At 54.1% G+C, this 12,251-nt stretch overlaps 3 protein-coding genes across 3 annotated transcripts; 2 read left to right on the forward strand and 1 right to left on the reverse strand.

Moving 5' to 3' along the window:
- Positions 1 to 2,770: 2,770 nt before the first annotated feature.
- Positions 2,771 to 4,977, reverse strand: LOC123722883. Its single transcript, XM_045685449.1, has 4 exons — positions 4,971 to 4,977; positions 4,136 to 4,853; positions 3,313 to 4,074; positions 2,771 to 3,254 (listed from the first exon to the last, which is right to left on the reverse strand). Exons 1-4 carry the CDS (start codon positions 4,975 to 4,977, stop codon positions 2,771 to 2,773), a joined length of 1,971 nt encoding a protein of 656 aa, XP_045541405.1.
- Positions 4,978 to 5,696: 719 nt separating this feature from the next.
- Positions 5,697 to 8,073, forward strand: LOC106715315. The gene is made up of 2 exons (XM_014508593.2): positions 5,697 to 6,619; positions 7,265 to 8,073. Exons 1-2 carry the CDS (start codon positions 5,836 to 5,838, stop codon positions 7,840 to 7,842), a joined length of 1,362 nt encoding a protein of 453 aa, XP_014364079.2. The 5' UTR covers positions 5,697 to 5,835; the 3' UTR covers positions 7,843 to 8,073.
- Positions 7,967 to 9,043, forward strand: LOC123722885 (uncharacterized protein K02A2.6-like). Its single transcript, XM_045685450.1, has one exon. The coding sequence runs from the start codon at positions 7,967 to 7,969 to the stop codon at positions 9,041 to 9,043; it is 1,077 nt and encodes a 358-aa protein (XP_045541406.1).
- Positions 9,044 to 12,251: the final 3,208 nt, after the last annotated feature.

Here is a 12,251-nt window from a genome sequence, read left to right on the forward strand (position 1 = left end):
CTCCCCCGGCGCCAATAGGGGCGCCGGGTATACTCACCAAAACCCAACGGTGTTCCACCTTCTCCGCTTGTGATGGGGCCGTGGGAACGCAATAGCACACCACCACGGCCCCGTCTGCGGATTGCCCGCCACGTGGAGATGCGGCGGGCCCTGCTTCCGCGACGACGCCTTCAGCAGAAGGCGCCGTCGGCCTTCGCCGAGGACTCCCCGGAACACGTGGGGAGTCCTACAGCACGGGACCCTTGCGAAGCAGGCGGCGAACCCCGATTCGCCGCCCGCGGGTCCCTCACGGCGGCGCCCTGTCTAGCGCCACAAGGTGCGCCCGACGGCGCCGCCCCGGTCTCCTGCGGCGGATCGGGAGCGAGTCGACGGCGTCTTCCCGAGCCCGCTCCGCAGCTTCTTTCAGCGTCATAACCTCGACGCTGAAAGAGGAGACCGCCTTCCATACCTCCTCCCTGTCTGCCATAGCAGCTGCCATGACAGACAGGGAGAGGTCCGTCCCAAGGACCGAGGACACGGCGGCGCGCTGCTCCGCACACGCTGGGCATGCTTCGCGCGTGTGTTGCGCCGTGTCCACCTCTCCGGTGCCGCAGTGGTGGCAGTCCGCGGTGGGCTCCCTTTTCACCACCCCACACAGATACACCCCGAAACATCCGTGCCCGGTGAGCATCTGAGTGAGGTGGTAGTTGGGGGCCCTGTGGCGGCACTCTACCCACTCCCGCAGGACGGGCCGTATCGCCGCCACCAGGTCGTCGCGAGCCTCCTCCTTCCACTGCTTGACCTCCAACGGGTGCGGGCGGAGGTCACTCTCCTTCAATCGCCGATAGACCGCCGCAAGGACCTCGGCCTCGAGCGCCCACGGCGGGCTACCGGCGATCAGACACGCCGCCTCGTATGACGCCGTACGGTACGCCCGAGCCACCCTCAGCGCCATCATCCGCTGCGGACGTCGCAGCAGGGTGCGGTTACGGGCGCTGAGGGATTCCACCCATATGGACGCCCCGTACAGCGCCATCGACCTCACCACCCCCATATAGAGGCGGCGGCATGCCCCTCCGGGGCCGCCCAGGTTTGGAAGGACCCTTCCGAGAGCGCCTGCGGCGGCTACCAGTTTCGGTGCCAAGCGCCGGAAGTGCTCCCGGAAGGCCCACCGACCATCGAGGACGAGTCCTAGGTACTTCATGGTACCTGCGATGGCGATGGGTGTCCCAGCCACCGTTATTTGGGAGCCTCGAGGCGGCCCACGTCGATGCCCATGGAATGCCAGGGCCTCGGACTTGTTGAGCGCCACCTCGAGCCCCAGCCTCCGAATTCGGTGGACCACCTGGGCGACCCCCGCTGTGGCGAGAACCATCGCCTCGCGGTGTGTACTGCCACGGGCAGTCACGAGGGTGTCGTCGGCGTAGCAAATCAGGCCGACCCCCCGTAACATGTCACCGCGTAGCACCCAGTCGTAACCGATGTTCCACAGGAACGGCCCTAAGACCGATCCCTGTGGAACACCGCACGACATGGCCCGTCGGGCCCAGCCGTCTCTCGTGGGGTACACCACAGCCCTTCCACTAAAATAGTCCCGGATCAGCCTTTGCAGGTGGCCCGGAACACGGAAGTGCTGCAGTGCCTCCATCACCGCCGTCCAGGGCAGCGTGTTGAAGGCGTTTGAAATATCCAACGACACAGCCACCAACACGCCGCCCTGGGCGACTACCTCCTCGGCTAGGCCCTTGAGTCGGGACACCGCGTCGATGGTCGACCGGCCACAGCGGAATCCGAACTGCGCGTCGCACAGATGTATGTGCTCGGCGAGACGAGCAACGAGCACGCGCTCGAAGAGTTTACTCGGCTCGCCGAGCAACACAATCGGCCGGTACGCCGATGCATGGTCGGGCGGGCGGTCGTCTTTCTTCAGAAGGACGAGCCTACCTTCCTTCCACGAGCTGGGGAACCGGCCCTTCTTAAGGCAGCTGGTGAAAAGGGCCCTAATCCGCCCCCCGAGCTCGGGAAGCGCCAGGTATAGTACCCGACCAGGCACACCGTCCATCCCGGGGGCGGTCTTCTTGAGGCGGAGCTTTACGGCGGCGTCCGTCACCTCATGCTCGGACACCGGCTCCACCTCACCGTTGACCGCCTCTCCTTCCTCCTCCGCCGGCAAGGCAGACCCTACCCGGTGCGGAAAGAGAGCCCCGACGACCTCCTCTGCCAACTGTGGCTCCATCGTAGTTGTTATCGGTGGAGCCCAGGGTCGAAGCTTCTTCCGCACCGCTCGGTACGGCCTGCCCCACGGGTCCTCCTCCAGCGTTTGGAGCCACTCCTCCCACGCTCCCTGCTTGGCCTTCGCAATGGCGACCTGGAGAGCGAGGCAGTCGGCTCTATACGCCTGGTACAGCTCCTCCTCCATGCTCTGATCCCGGACTCGACGCCTTCGGCAGCGAGTGTATCGGCGGCGCGACGCCACACACGCCCGTTGCAACTCGCGACGCCACCAGTACACCCGCCGACGCGGACGGAACGGTTGGGCCCTCGGCATGGACGAGTCGCAGACGTTGGCCAGCAATTCGCCCAGCCTGTCCGCTTCCGCGTCCACGTCCTCGGCGGAATCTACGGGATCAGAGTCGGCCGTCCAGCTTGCGACTATGGCCGCCTCCTTTGCCATCTCTCGATCCAGGTGCCCCAGCACCCAGCGCGGGCCGTCCCCGGCCGTGGTGCGTGGCGAGTTCGTCGTGACCGAGGCGGAAGTGGAGAGGTCGAATCGAATATAACGATGATCCGACTAAGTCTCCACATCCACCTCGACCTTCCATCCACAGATTTTGGGCACCAAGACCGAGGACGCAAAGGAGAGGTCCACGATGGACCCCCCCTGTTGGCGCACGCAGGTCAGCTCCCTTCCTCGGTTGAGGAGCATTAGCCCCGACGCGGCCGCCCAGTCCTCCAGCTCTTCCCCCCTCGTGCTCGTCGCGGGGGATCCCCAAGCCGTTGATTTGGCGTTGAAGTCCCCCGCGACGATCACGGGGACGTGGGAGACCCGCGCCGTGAGCGCCTGCACCTCTGCGAGGGCGCGCTCGAAGTCGGCGAGGGGCCAGCTGGGTGGGAAATACACCCCCACTATGGCCACTCCCCCGACGACCACGAGCACGATTCCCGTGCCTCTCGCCACCTTTCGGAGAGGGGGGGAACCGTCGCGGGCCGGAGCGGAGATGGCCACCAGGTTGCCGACATCACCCGCCCAGTCGTCCCGAGAGGGCCAGCAGGTCCTGTGCTCGGGCGCAGTGGTTGATGTTACATTGTAGGATTCGGATGGTGTCCATTTACGAACTGGTGTCCATCCGCTCCACTCCGGCCTTCTTGGCCTTGCGCCGAGGCCATCGCTTAGGCGCACCTCTCTCTTTTCTCTTCGACGGCTTCTGCCCGGCGGTGACGCAGCCGTCGCCGCCGATCGTGTGGCCCGCCGGTTTGCCCGCCGCCTCACAGACGGGGCAGTTCGGGTCTGCCAAAAAGTCCCGTGCCCGGTGATCTGGCTTTCCGCAGCGGAAGCATAGCTTGCTGCGGTCGACCTCACACTGGCACTTGGCACCCATGTGCCCCGTCTCGAGGCAGCGGAAGCACCGCGTCGGCCGCGGGGCGAGCAGCACCACTCTGGCTGAGGTCCAGCCAACCCTCACGCGACCGGCGTCGGTCACCATTTTGGCGGCCGCCACTGGCACGCTCAGCCATAGGGAGCCATCCCCCCTCGGGCCGAAGGCGAGATTGCCCGACCTTATAGCTTCGGCCGCGCAGCCACCCTCTCTGGCCACCGACTCCACGACCTCGGCCGCGGTGACAGAGTCGTCGAGGCCAGTGATGCGCACTTCGGCGCATTTCACCGGCCGGCCGATCCTGACCTTCTCCGGGCCGAGCACCTCCCTGAGCTTAGCGGCCAGAGAGTCGGCCTTTTCCGGGGCTGCTTCGCCCCCCACCTCCAATATTCGGGCGCCCGTGGCCGCCCTGCGGAACTTGACGGCGGCGATGCCGAGTTCCGCGAGGTTTATGCGGCGATGCCGAGTTCCGCGAGGTTTATGCGGCTCTTCGCCTCGGCTAAGACCGTGGCATGCGTAGCGCCGCTCTCCTCTGCTCCCGGAGCGAGAGTAAGAGTGACCGCCGCGGTCTTTGGGCCCGTAGTTTGGTCTTCGGTCTTTCGGGAGGGCGAGTCTTGTCCGGCCCCTTGGACGCCTTCTTGGCCGCTTTCTTGGCCCCGCGGGTCACTACCGTAGTCCACGGGGCTTCGGCGGGCGTAGGGGCAGACTTGTCCCTCGCCTGTGCGGCCTCTTTAGCGGCCAGGCTCGGCTGCTTCTTCTTTTTCTTCTTTTTGCCTTTCTTTTTGTTTTGGGGCGGAGCCTCGCCTGGGGCAGCCGCCGAGGTTGACGCCTGATCCTGAGCCCCGGTGCCCGATGTTGTGGGCAGGGGCTCTTTGGCTGGTACCTTCTTCTTCGCCCCCTGTTTCGCCTTAGGGAGCGAAGCGGGGGCGGTGTTATCTTCCGATCTCCTGTCCGCCGCCAGCGGAGGCCGGCGCCGCGGTTCAGGGAGGAGACGATCCTCTAGTCCTGCCAGCCTGGCGTTGAGTATGGTGCCAAACGTTTCCACGTTGGCACGCGATACTTCATCCAGCAGCTGCCGGATATCTGCTTCGCCAGGCTGGGCAGGTCGACGCTTGTCAATGTCTTTCAGTTCGCGCCGTAGCTCCTCCATGTCCCTTTGGAGGCGCGCGTTTGCTGCTTCCAGCCGCGCCACCTCCTCCGATATCGTCCGCTCTCTTAGCTGAGACACGGCGGCCTTGATGTTTGCCGCCGCCTCCTTCAGCGTTTTCACCAACGTCCCTGTTATGTACCCGCAATTAGAAAATATAAATTGTACCGTGCGCCGCTAACTGCGGTATGTTATATTAATAAAAAATCAGTCGCATCTATACCGTCTTTCCTTTCACACCCCGATACTTAACATTGGCGACGAGGATTATTTTTTGTTAACTACGCGCGTGTTAATTATTAAAAATGCCTATCGGTCATATCGAACCATACAGTTTTTCAAGCAATAATTGGGACGCTTACGTGCGCCGTGTACAACAATTTATGGCGTTGAATAACATTTCTGCGGAACTCCAAGTGGCGACATTAGTGACCGTTGTTGGTGGCGAATGTTATGAACTTATGTGTGACCTTTGTTCGCCCGACACTCCGGAATCTAGAACCTTCTCCGAGTTAGTTGATTTGGTGAAAGAACACCTGGAACCGGACCGATCGGAGATCGCAGAGAGACACATATTTCGGCAGAGGACACAGCGTTCAAGTGAAAGTGTTCGCGAATATCTCCAAGCATTAAAACATTTAGCAAAAACATGTAATTTCGGCGATAAGTTAGAAGAAAATTTACGCGATCAATTCGTGTCGGGGTTGTGCAATGAGGATATGAGATCTAGGATCTTCACGGAGAGGCAGGTCGATTATAAGCGTGCGGTGGAGCTGGCGCTCGCTCTGGAAGCGGCGGACAGGCACGCGGCCACGGCGTGCGCGCCGGGCGCGGCAGGCGCCGCCGCGGCAAGGCCGGGCTGCCACGCGCACGGCGACGGCGACGGCGACAGCTTGCATCGGCTCGGCGCCGCAGGTGCCTCGGGCGCAGCTGGCTCAGCGGGCTCGGCGGGTGCGACACCGCGCCCCCGGCCGGCGCAACAAGGCGCATGTTTTCGATGCGGTAAATCGGGGCATTGGGAAGGCAAGTGTCGTTTTAAATATTATAATTGTGATTCGTGTGGTAAGAGAGGCCATATTAAATCGGTTTGTACAAAAGGTAGAACGGTCAAAAATGTCGAAAAGAATTCATGTAAAAATCAATTTTTTTTTTAATGATTCAGACAGTGACAAAGAAAGTTGTAATTTTTATAATTTAGTTATAAGTAGCGAGGGTGATGGGCCTTATTTTGCAATGTTGAAGGTTGAGAATATTTTATGTAAATTTGAGATAGATACGGGGAGCAAGCTATCTGTAATTTCAAAAAATGATTACGATAAAAAAATTTCAAAGTTACCGTTGCGACAAAAACAACTATGCCTCAAGTCGTACACGGGGGATATCATCGAGACTATTGGTTATATTTTAGTTAACGTTCGCTGCGGTGATAAGAACGAATTATTGCATTTGCATGTAATTAAAAATGGCGGCCCGCCTCTAATGGGCCGCACATGGATCAATCGCCTCAAGTTAAATATTGATTGTCATAATTTATCCGAGGATTCGATGGCAACCTCGTTACGTCGAGAATTTCCGGAGGTTTTTGCTGAAGGATTAGGTACATTTAAAACGGAATTTAAACTTTATCTAAAGAATGATACACCTGTTTTTGTTAAAGCACGTTCGATCCCTATTGCATTGCGAAAGCCGGTCGAAGAGGAGCTCGAGCGTTTGCAGCGGGATGACGTCATCTACAAGGTGGAGCGCTCCGATTACGGTACACCTATTGTGCCGGTCATTAAGAGCAATGGTAACATACGTCTTTGTGGCGATTACAAAATAACAATAAATCCGCTATTAAAGGATTATCATTACCCGCTGCCACGTATCGAGGACCTCTTCGCCGCTCTGGGAGGAGGTGAGCAATACACTAAATTAGACTTGTCTAATGCTTTTCAGCAATGTTTGTTACATAAAGATTCTCAAGCGATGACGGCCATCACTACTCATGTCGGCACTTTTGTATATAAGCGAGTGCCTTTTGGTATCAAATGTATTCCTGAAAATTTTCAAAAGATAATGGAGGAAACATTGAGTGGACTGTCCTCGACCGCTGTATTTGCCGATGATATTTGCGTCACTGGGCGAGATAAAAAGACTCATTTGGCAAATTTAAGAGCGGTGCTACAACGGCTAAGCGAAAATGGCTTAAGAATAAATTTTAGTAAATGTAAATTTTTTCAAGATAGTGTTACTTACTTAGGCTATAAAATCGACAAATTTGGATTGCATACCGATGAAAAAAAAATCGAAGCCATTGTAGCAGCGCCGCCTCCTACCAATGTAAGCCAACTAAAAAGTTTTATGGGGTTAATCAACTTTTATTCTAAGTTTATTGTTAATATGAGTGACATTTTAAGACCCATGTACAATTTACTAAAAAAAGAAATTAAGTGGAATTGGACATCCGAATGTGATTATGCCTTTAAAAAAATTAAAAATGTTCTCAGCAGTAGTCCTGTGCTCGCGCATTATGATCCGAGTTTAGATTTAATACTTTCAGTGGACAGCAGCGCGTACGGGCTAGGCGCGGTGTTGACGCAACGCGACGCGGAGGGCCGCGAGCGCCCTCTGTGCTGCGCCTCGCGCACTCTCAATGCGGCCGAGCTCAACTACTCGCAGCTCGACAAGGAGGCGCTCGCGATCGTGTTCGGCGTCACCAAACATCATAATTATTTATACGGCCGGTATTTTACTATACGCAGCGACCATCGCCCGCTCAGTTATATTTTCGGTAAAAACAAAGGGCTGCCGGTAACCGCCGCTAGTCGAATACAACGATATGCCGTAAAATTAGCCGCTTATAATTTTGGTATTGAATTTGTTACTTCTACAAAAAATTGTTTCGCAGATGCCTTATCGCGCCTTCCTTTAAAATATTGCGATAAGCCAACAAATTATATAAAGAGCAAAAATACCAGTAGCTATCTTAATTTCGTACAGGAAAACTTTCCTATCAGTTTTAAAGAGGTTCGGGTCGAAACAATGAGAGATGCATTATTGAGCAAGATATACGGTTTTGTTTTGCACGGTTGGCCAACCCATTATAATTATAGCGATACAGAAAAAAAAATATTATAGTAAAAGAGACAGTTTGCATATTGATCAAGGTTGTTTAATTTGGGGTTATCGTATAGTCATACCGAGTGCCTTAAGGGCTGCAATTCTTAGAGAGTTACACGACGGTCATCCCGGTATAGTCAAAATGAAACAGATCGCACGTAATTATGTGTGGTGGGAGGATATAGACCGCGAGTTGGAGCGGGCGACACGGGAGTGCGCTGCGTGCGGCGAAGCCCGCCCCGCACCCCCCGCCGCACCGCTACATTCCTGGCCTTGGCCCGCGGAGCCCTGGGAGCGGTTGCACATGGACTTCCTCGGCCCCTTCAACGATAAGTACTATCTCGTTGTAATTGACGCGCACTCCAAGTGGATAGAAGTCGAACACGTAAGTTCCATTTCCGCGGGAGTAGTTTGCGACTGTCTTCGGCGTTTGTTTTCGCGCTTCGGGCTACCTAAACGCATCGTTAGCGACAATGGCCCACCGTTTTCCTCCGCCGCCTTCGCACAATATCTCGAATGCAACGGTATTAAACACACGTTGACGCCGCCTTATCACCCGGCGAGTAATGGGGCAGCGGAAAATGCTGTTCGCACGGTAAAACGGGTGCTTAAAAAAGCAGAGTTAGAACGAGTCGACGTAAATAGGGCTTTGAGCAAATTTTTATTTATGTATCGAAACACAGAACAGAGCACGACAGGACGCGAGCCTGCGGTAGCTATGTTCGGGCGCCGGCTTCGTGGCCGCCTCGACCTGTTGTGGCCTGACGCCGCGGAGCGAGTGCGCGCGCGTCAGCTGCGGGAGGAGGACCGTCGTGCAGCACCTCTAAGAGTTCATTCACGGGACGAACCGGTCATGATAAGGAACTACACTAAATCAGGGGGTAAGTGGACGGACGGAGTGGTGAGCGAACAAGTAGGGCCCGTGTCGTATGCCGTTAGAACTAGCGACGGAAGAAGTCACAAGAGACACGTCGATCAAATAGTGTCGAGAAAGTCACGGTATTCGCTTAGTCAAGCGGTAGGTCGCGTGTCTGACGTCGCGAGCGCAGAGAACCAGGCGCCCCCGGGGGCGGCTGACGCAGCAAGACCTGCAGAGGAGGCAGGGGAAGAGGCGGAGACGTGCACCGCCTCTCCGCCCGCGTCGCCCGCGTGGGCCTCGGATGATAGTCGCCCGCACAGGCAAGCTGCATTACGTGCGCGTGAAAAATTTAGACAATAATTATTACCATAAGAATTAGTTTATCAATGTTTTTGTTTATAGTGTTTTCTTTTTATTGTTTGTTATATTTGTTAGATTTAAGGGGGAAAGGTGTTATGTACCCGCAATTAGAAAATATAAATTGTACCGTGCGCCGCTAACTGCGGTATGTTATATTAATAAAAAATCAGTCGCATCTATACCGTCTTTCCTTTCACACCCCGATACTTAACAGTCCCCTTTATATTGGTGGACTTGGTTGCCACATCCAGAATCGTTTTGAGTGATGCCTCAACGCACTTGTTGAGGGCAGCACTTGTCTTGTCTTCTTCGGTTTCCACCAGCGAGAGGTGAGCCGGGCCGGATGGTATAGAGGCCCTTGCCTCTCTCGCTGTGTGTAGTGACGCGGCCACCTCGGCCTCGGCTAACTCCTTATTGAGGGGCCGGCCCCGTCCTCGTTTTGATTTGTGGGCCGCCCCCTTGGTGGGAGCAGCACCATTTGTCTCCTCCGGGTCAGAAGAGCCCCTTCCTCTTTTGAGGTAGGCCCTTCTGTTGGACTCTCCAGACACGACCGACATGTAGCTGGCGGCCGAAGAGTCCGAGTCTAAATCGGTGTTGGACGCCGTAGCGCCCCTGTCCAATAAAAGCGAGTCGCAGCGCGTCAACATGACCCTCAGCGTGCGCCCACTGTTTGCGAGAGACTCTAGCAACTGACCCCTCCCACTCTGCGTCGGTGTACTCGAGCCCCCGCTACCCTCCTCCCTTAAAACTGTGTTCCTTTCGCTTGCTTCAATGTCCATGTCCGTTGCCAAGGTCGTCGTGTATCCATAGCACTCTTTGCCCCCCCCAGAATACGCGGGGCAGCCCGCGGCCGAGGCCGCGGGGAGGGATTCTCCTCCGGCAGTGCCGGAGGAACCCTCCTGGGGTATGTCTGTTTTTAAGGTTGCCATTTCATACCGTTTTGTTTTCCAGTGTTGTCGGACACCGGAAACCGCCTTTAATACGGGGTGTGGTCCCCATGACGCGCGGCCTACAAGGCCGCCATCCTCCGACCCCTGAGGGTCCCCTGGTGTTCCCCGCGGGCCTGTCCGGTATGGGAGGCCCTGTCCGGCATAGCCCCGCGGGAAAACACCCCTCCACTCCGCACGGCGGCACCTCGGTGCACGTCGCGCCCAGCACCGCCCGGTGGGCGTGCTTGGACCCCGTCCAGGGCCTGCGCTTAACGCAGGGCCCGGCAAGAGCCCCATAGTGTCCGCGGGCCTTCCCGGTATGGGTAGCCCTGTCCGGTTTAGCCCCGCAGACCCTATCTCCCTCCCGGCCAGTTGTTAGCCTCCCCACATAAGGTGGGGAGTTTCCAGGGTGCACCACGAGGAGGTCACCGGCCACCGCACCCCATCTTAGCAAATACCTCCATCAACTCAGACCAATATAATGTATTCATACTACTATGAAGTACTCAGTAATCCACTCCATGGAAAATAATCAATCCGGTGATAGTCGCATCAGAGATGTACCATCGGTAGACAATAAACAACAAGTTCCGGTTTAGAGTGCTATCACCAACTCATGGAAAATCAATTCCAATGTGTCTTAAACAACATCTCTCATAACCTTCACAAGTCGTCATATCGTCTCGCAATAAGCATCAATGTACAGCACTAAAATTATATACAATCTCAGCACTTATACACAACGCATTACTGCTGCAAGTATGTATTCACATATTTGCTAGATCGATTGAAAACTGTTATTTTAGTTACTTCTCCTTTCTATAGGTATAAAGGGGAATAAAAGCCAATATGAACTCACAACATTAATATTATTTTAATTAAAAATGTTTATCGGAGATAGTAAAGGATAAAACTTATACTCAGGGTCGCGTTACTAGTTCGCGTGTCTTGATCAACTTTTCTTTTACCCACTTATTATTTTTAAACAATATTGAACCTTTAAATTATACCATTTTAAACAAATTAGTTATAAACAACACAACAAGTCCCTATGCTCGATCAGCCATATACCTGTGCAGTGGCGGCTCGGAGGGAAACTTCCGGATAACAGTCCGAGCATCCACTGGACAGATCCTACTCAGGAATTTGGTGACACTGACTTTTTTTTTTTTTTTTTTGGTATCGGGGGGGAAATCTTCGAAAGATACCCTGCCTTCTGGGGGGAAGACAGGGTTATGTGGGATTTGACCCACTAAAACCCCCTCGGTGGCCAGCCTCGAGTGCAATCAGAGAAGGTTCCGGGATCTCCGAAGAACGCACCGGAATCCTCAGCACTTTACTACCCGGGACAGGAATCTGCCCATTGCTCTAGGTGTTACGGTAACATAGGACCACGCTATGTCACCGTCTTCCCGGGATGGTGACACTGACCTGGATGTTGATTTGTAGTGATGGTAAGGAAGGTTGTACCTTACTGCATCCTAAGCTCTTTGCATGGACTGCGGAACGGACTTCAAAGGAGCATGACTAGTAATGTACATGCTTTAATCCATAATTTCTATTATGAAGTAACAATTAAATCGAAAACGGAGACGAATATGAAAGAAATATAAAGAAACCCATCTGAAAAAGACAAGACAGCCATTAGGACAAATCTAACAACTATAACACCGAATAAATTGAAATTATTTTCCTATACATACCATGGCGGCTGCTACAAATTTAATTTTGTTCTAAAGGACTTATAAACCAATCCGCTCGCGATTTCCCACCTCTCCCTGTGAAACAGCGAAGGGGTCAATCAACGTGCTCAGCCCTAAGGCTTCAGGTTTGAAGAAATATGATTTTAATATCATAAAAAAACTTACCATTTTTATTTATTTTGGCTAACCTGCCATAATATTTTCAATATCAAGTGCGATCATGAATGATTTAAATTCTCTAAAAGTAGAATTTCAACAGCACAAATAATAAATCCGAGGACGGTAGACTACCACCATCAATTGATTTGACAATCTCCCTTTTATACGACATTGACATAATTGACAGATGTGTGCGTTCGGAAACCGAAGAGAAGAAAAAACCGAATCAAGTAAAAGTAATGATGCGAAAAAAAAAATCGCAACGTTACAATACCCCTCCACCAACGAAAGTTTCGAACCAGTGAGAAACTGCGCTGCCCTCAGCGTCGGTAACACAATCCTCAAATTTCAGAGATATTAAATTAAACAAAATGTAATTATAACACTTTTATATAACAACAACTAAAACTAAATGTT

The sequence above is a fragment of the Papilio machaon genome, chromosome W (genome assembly GCF_912999745.1).
Source record: "Papilio machaon chromosome W, ilPapMach1.1, whole genome shotgun sequence".
In the NCBI taxonomy this organism is placed as follows: Eukaryota; Metazoa; Arthropoda; class Insecta; order Lepidoptera; family Papilionidae; genus Papilio; species Papilio machaon.

Coding starts and splice junctions, on each gene's coding strand:
- LOC106715315 (XM_014508593.2), top strand. CDS start 5,836: ATGTCGAAAAGAATTCATGTAAAAATCAATTTTTTTTTTAATGATTCA. Junction 6,620..7,264: donor CTTCGCCGCTCTGGGAGGAG/GTGAGCAATACA, acceptor TAATACTTTCAG/TGGACAGCAGCGCGTACGGG.
- LOC123722883 (XM_045685449.1), bottom strand. Junction 4,075..4,135: donor CGGGCCCAAAGACCGCGGCG/GTCACTCTTACT, acceptor CCACGGTCTTAG/CCGAGGCGAAGAGCCGCATA. Junction 3,255..3,312: donor GAGCGGATGGACACCAGTTC/GTAAATGGACAC, acceptor GCCCGAGCACAG/GACCTGCTGGCCCTCTCGGG.
- LOC123722885 (XM_045685450.1), top strand. CDS start 7,967: ATGAAACAGATCGCACGTAATTATGTGTGGTGGGAGGATATAGACCGC.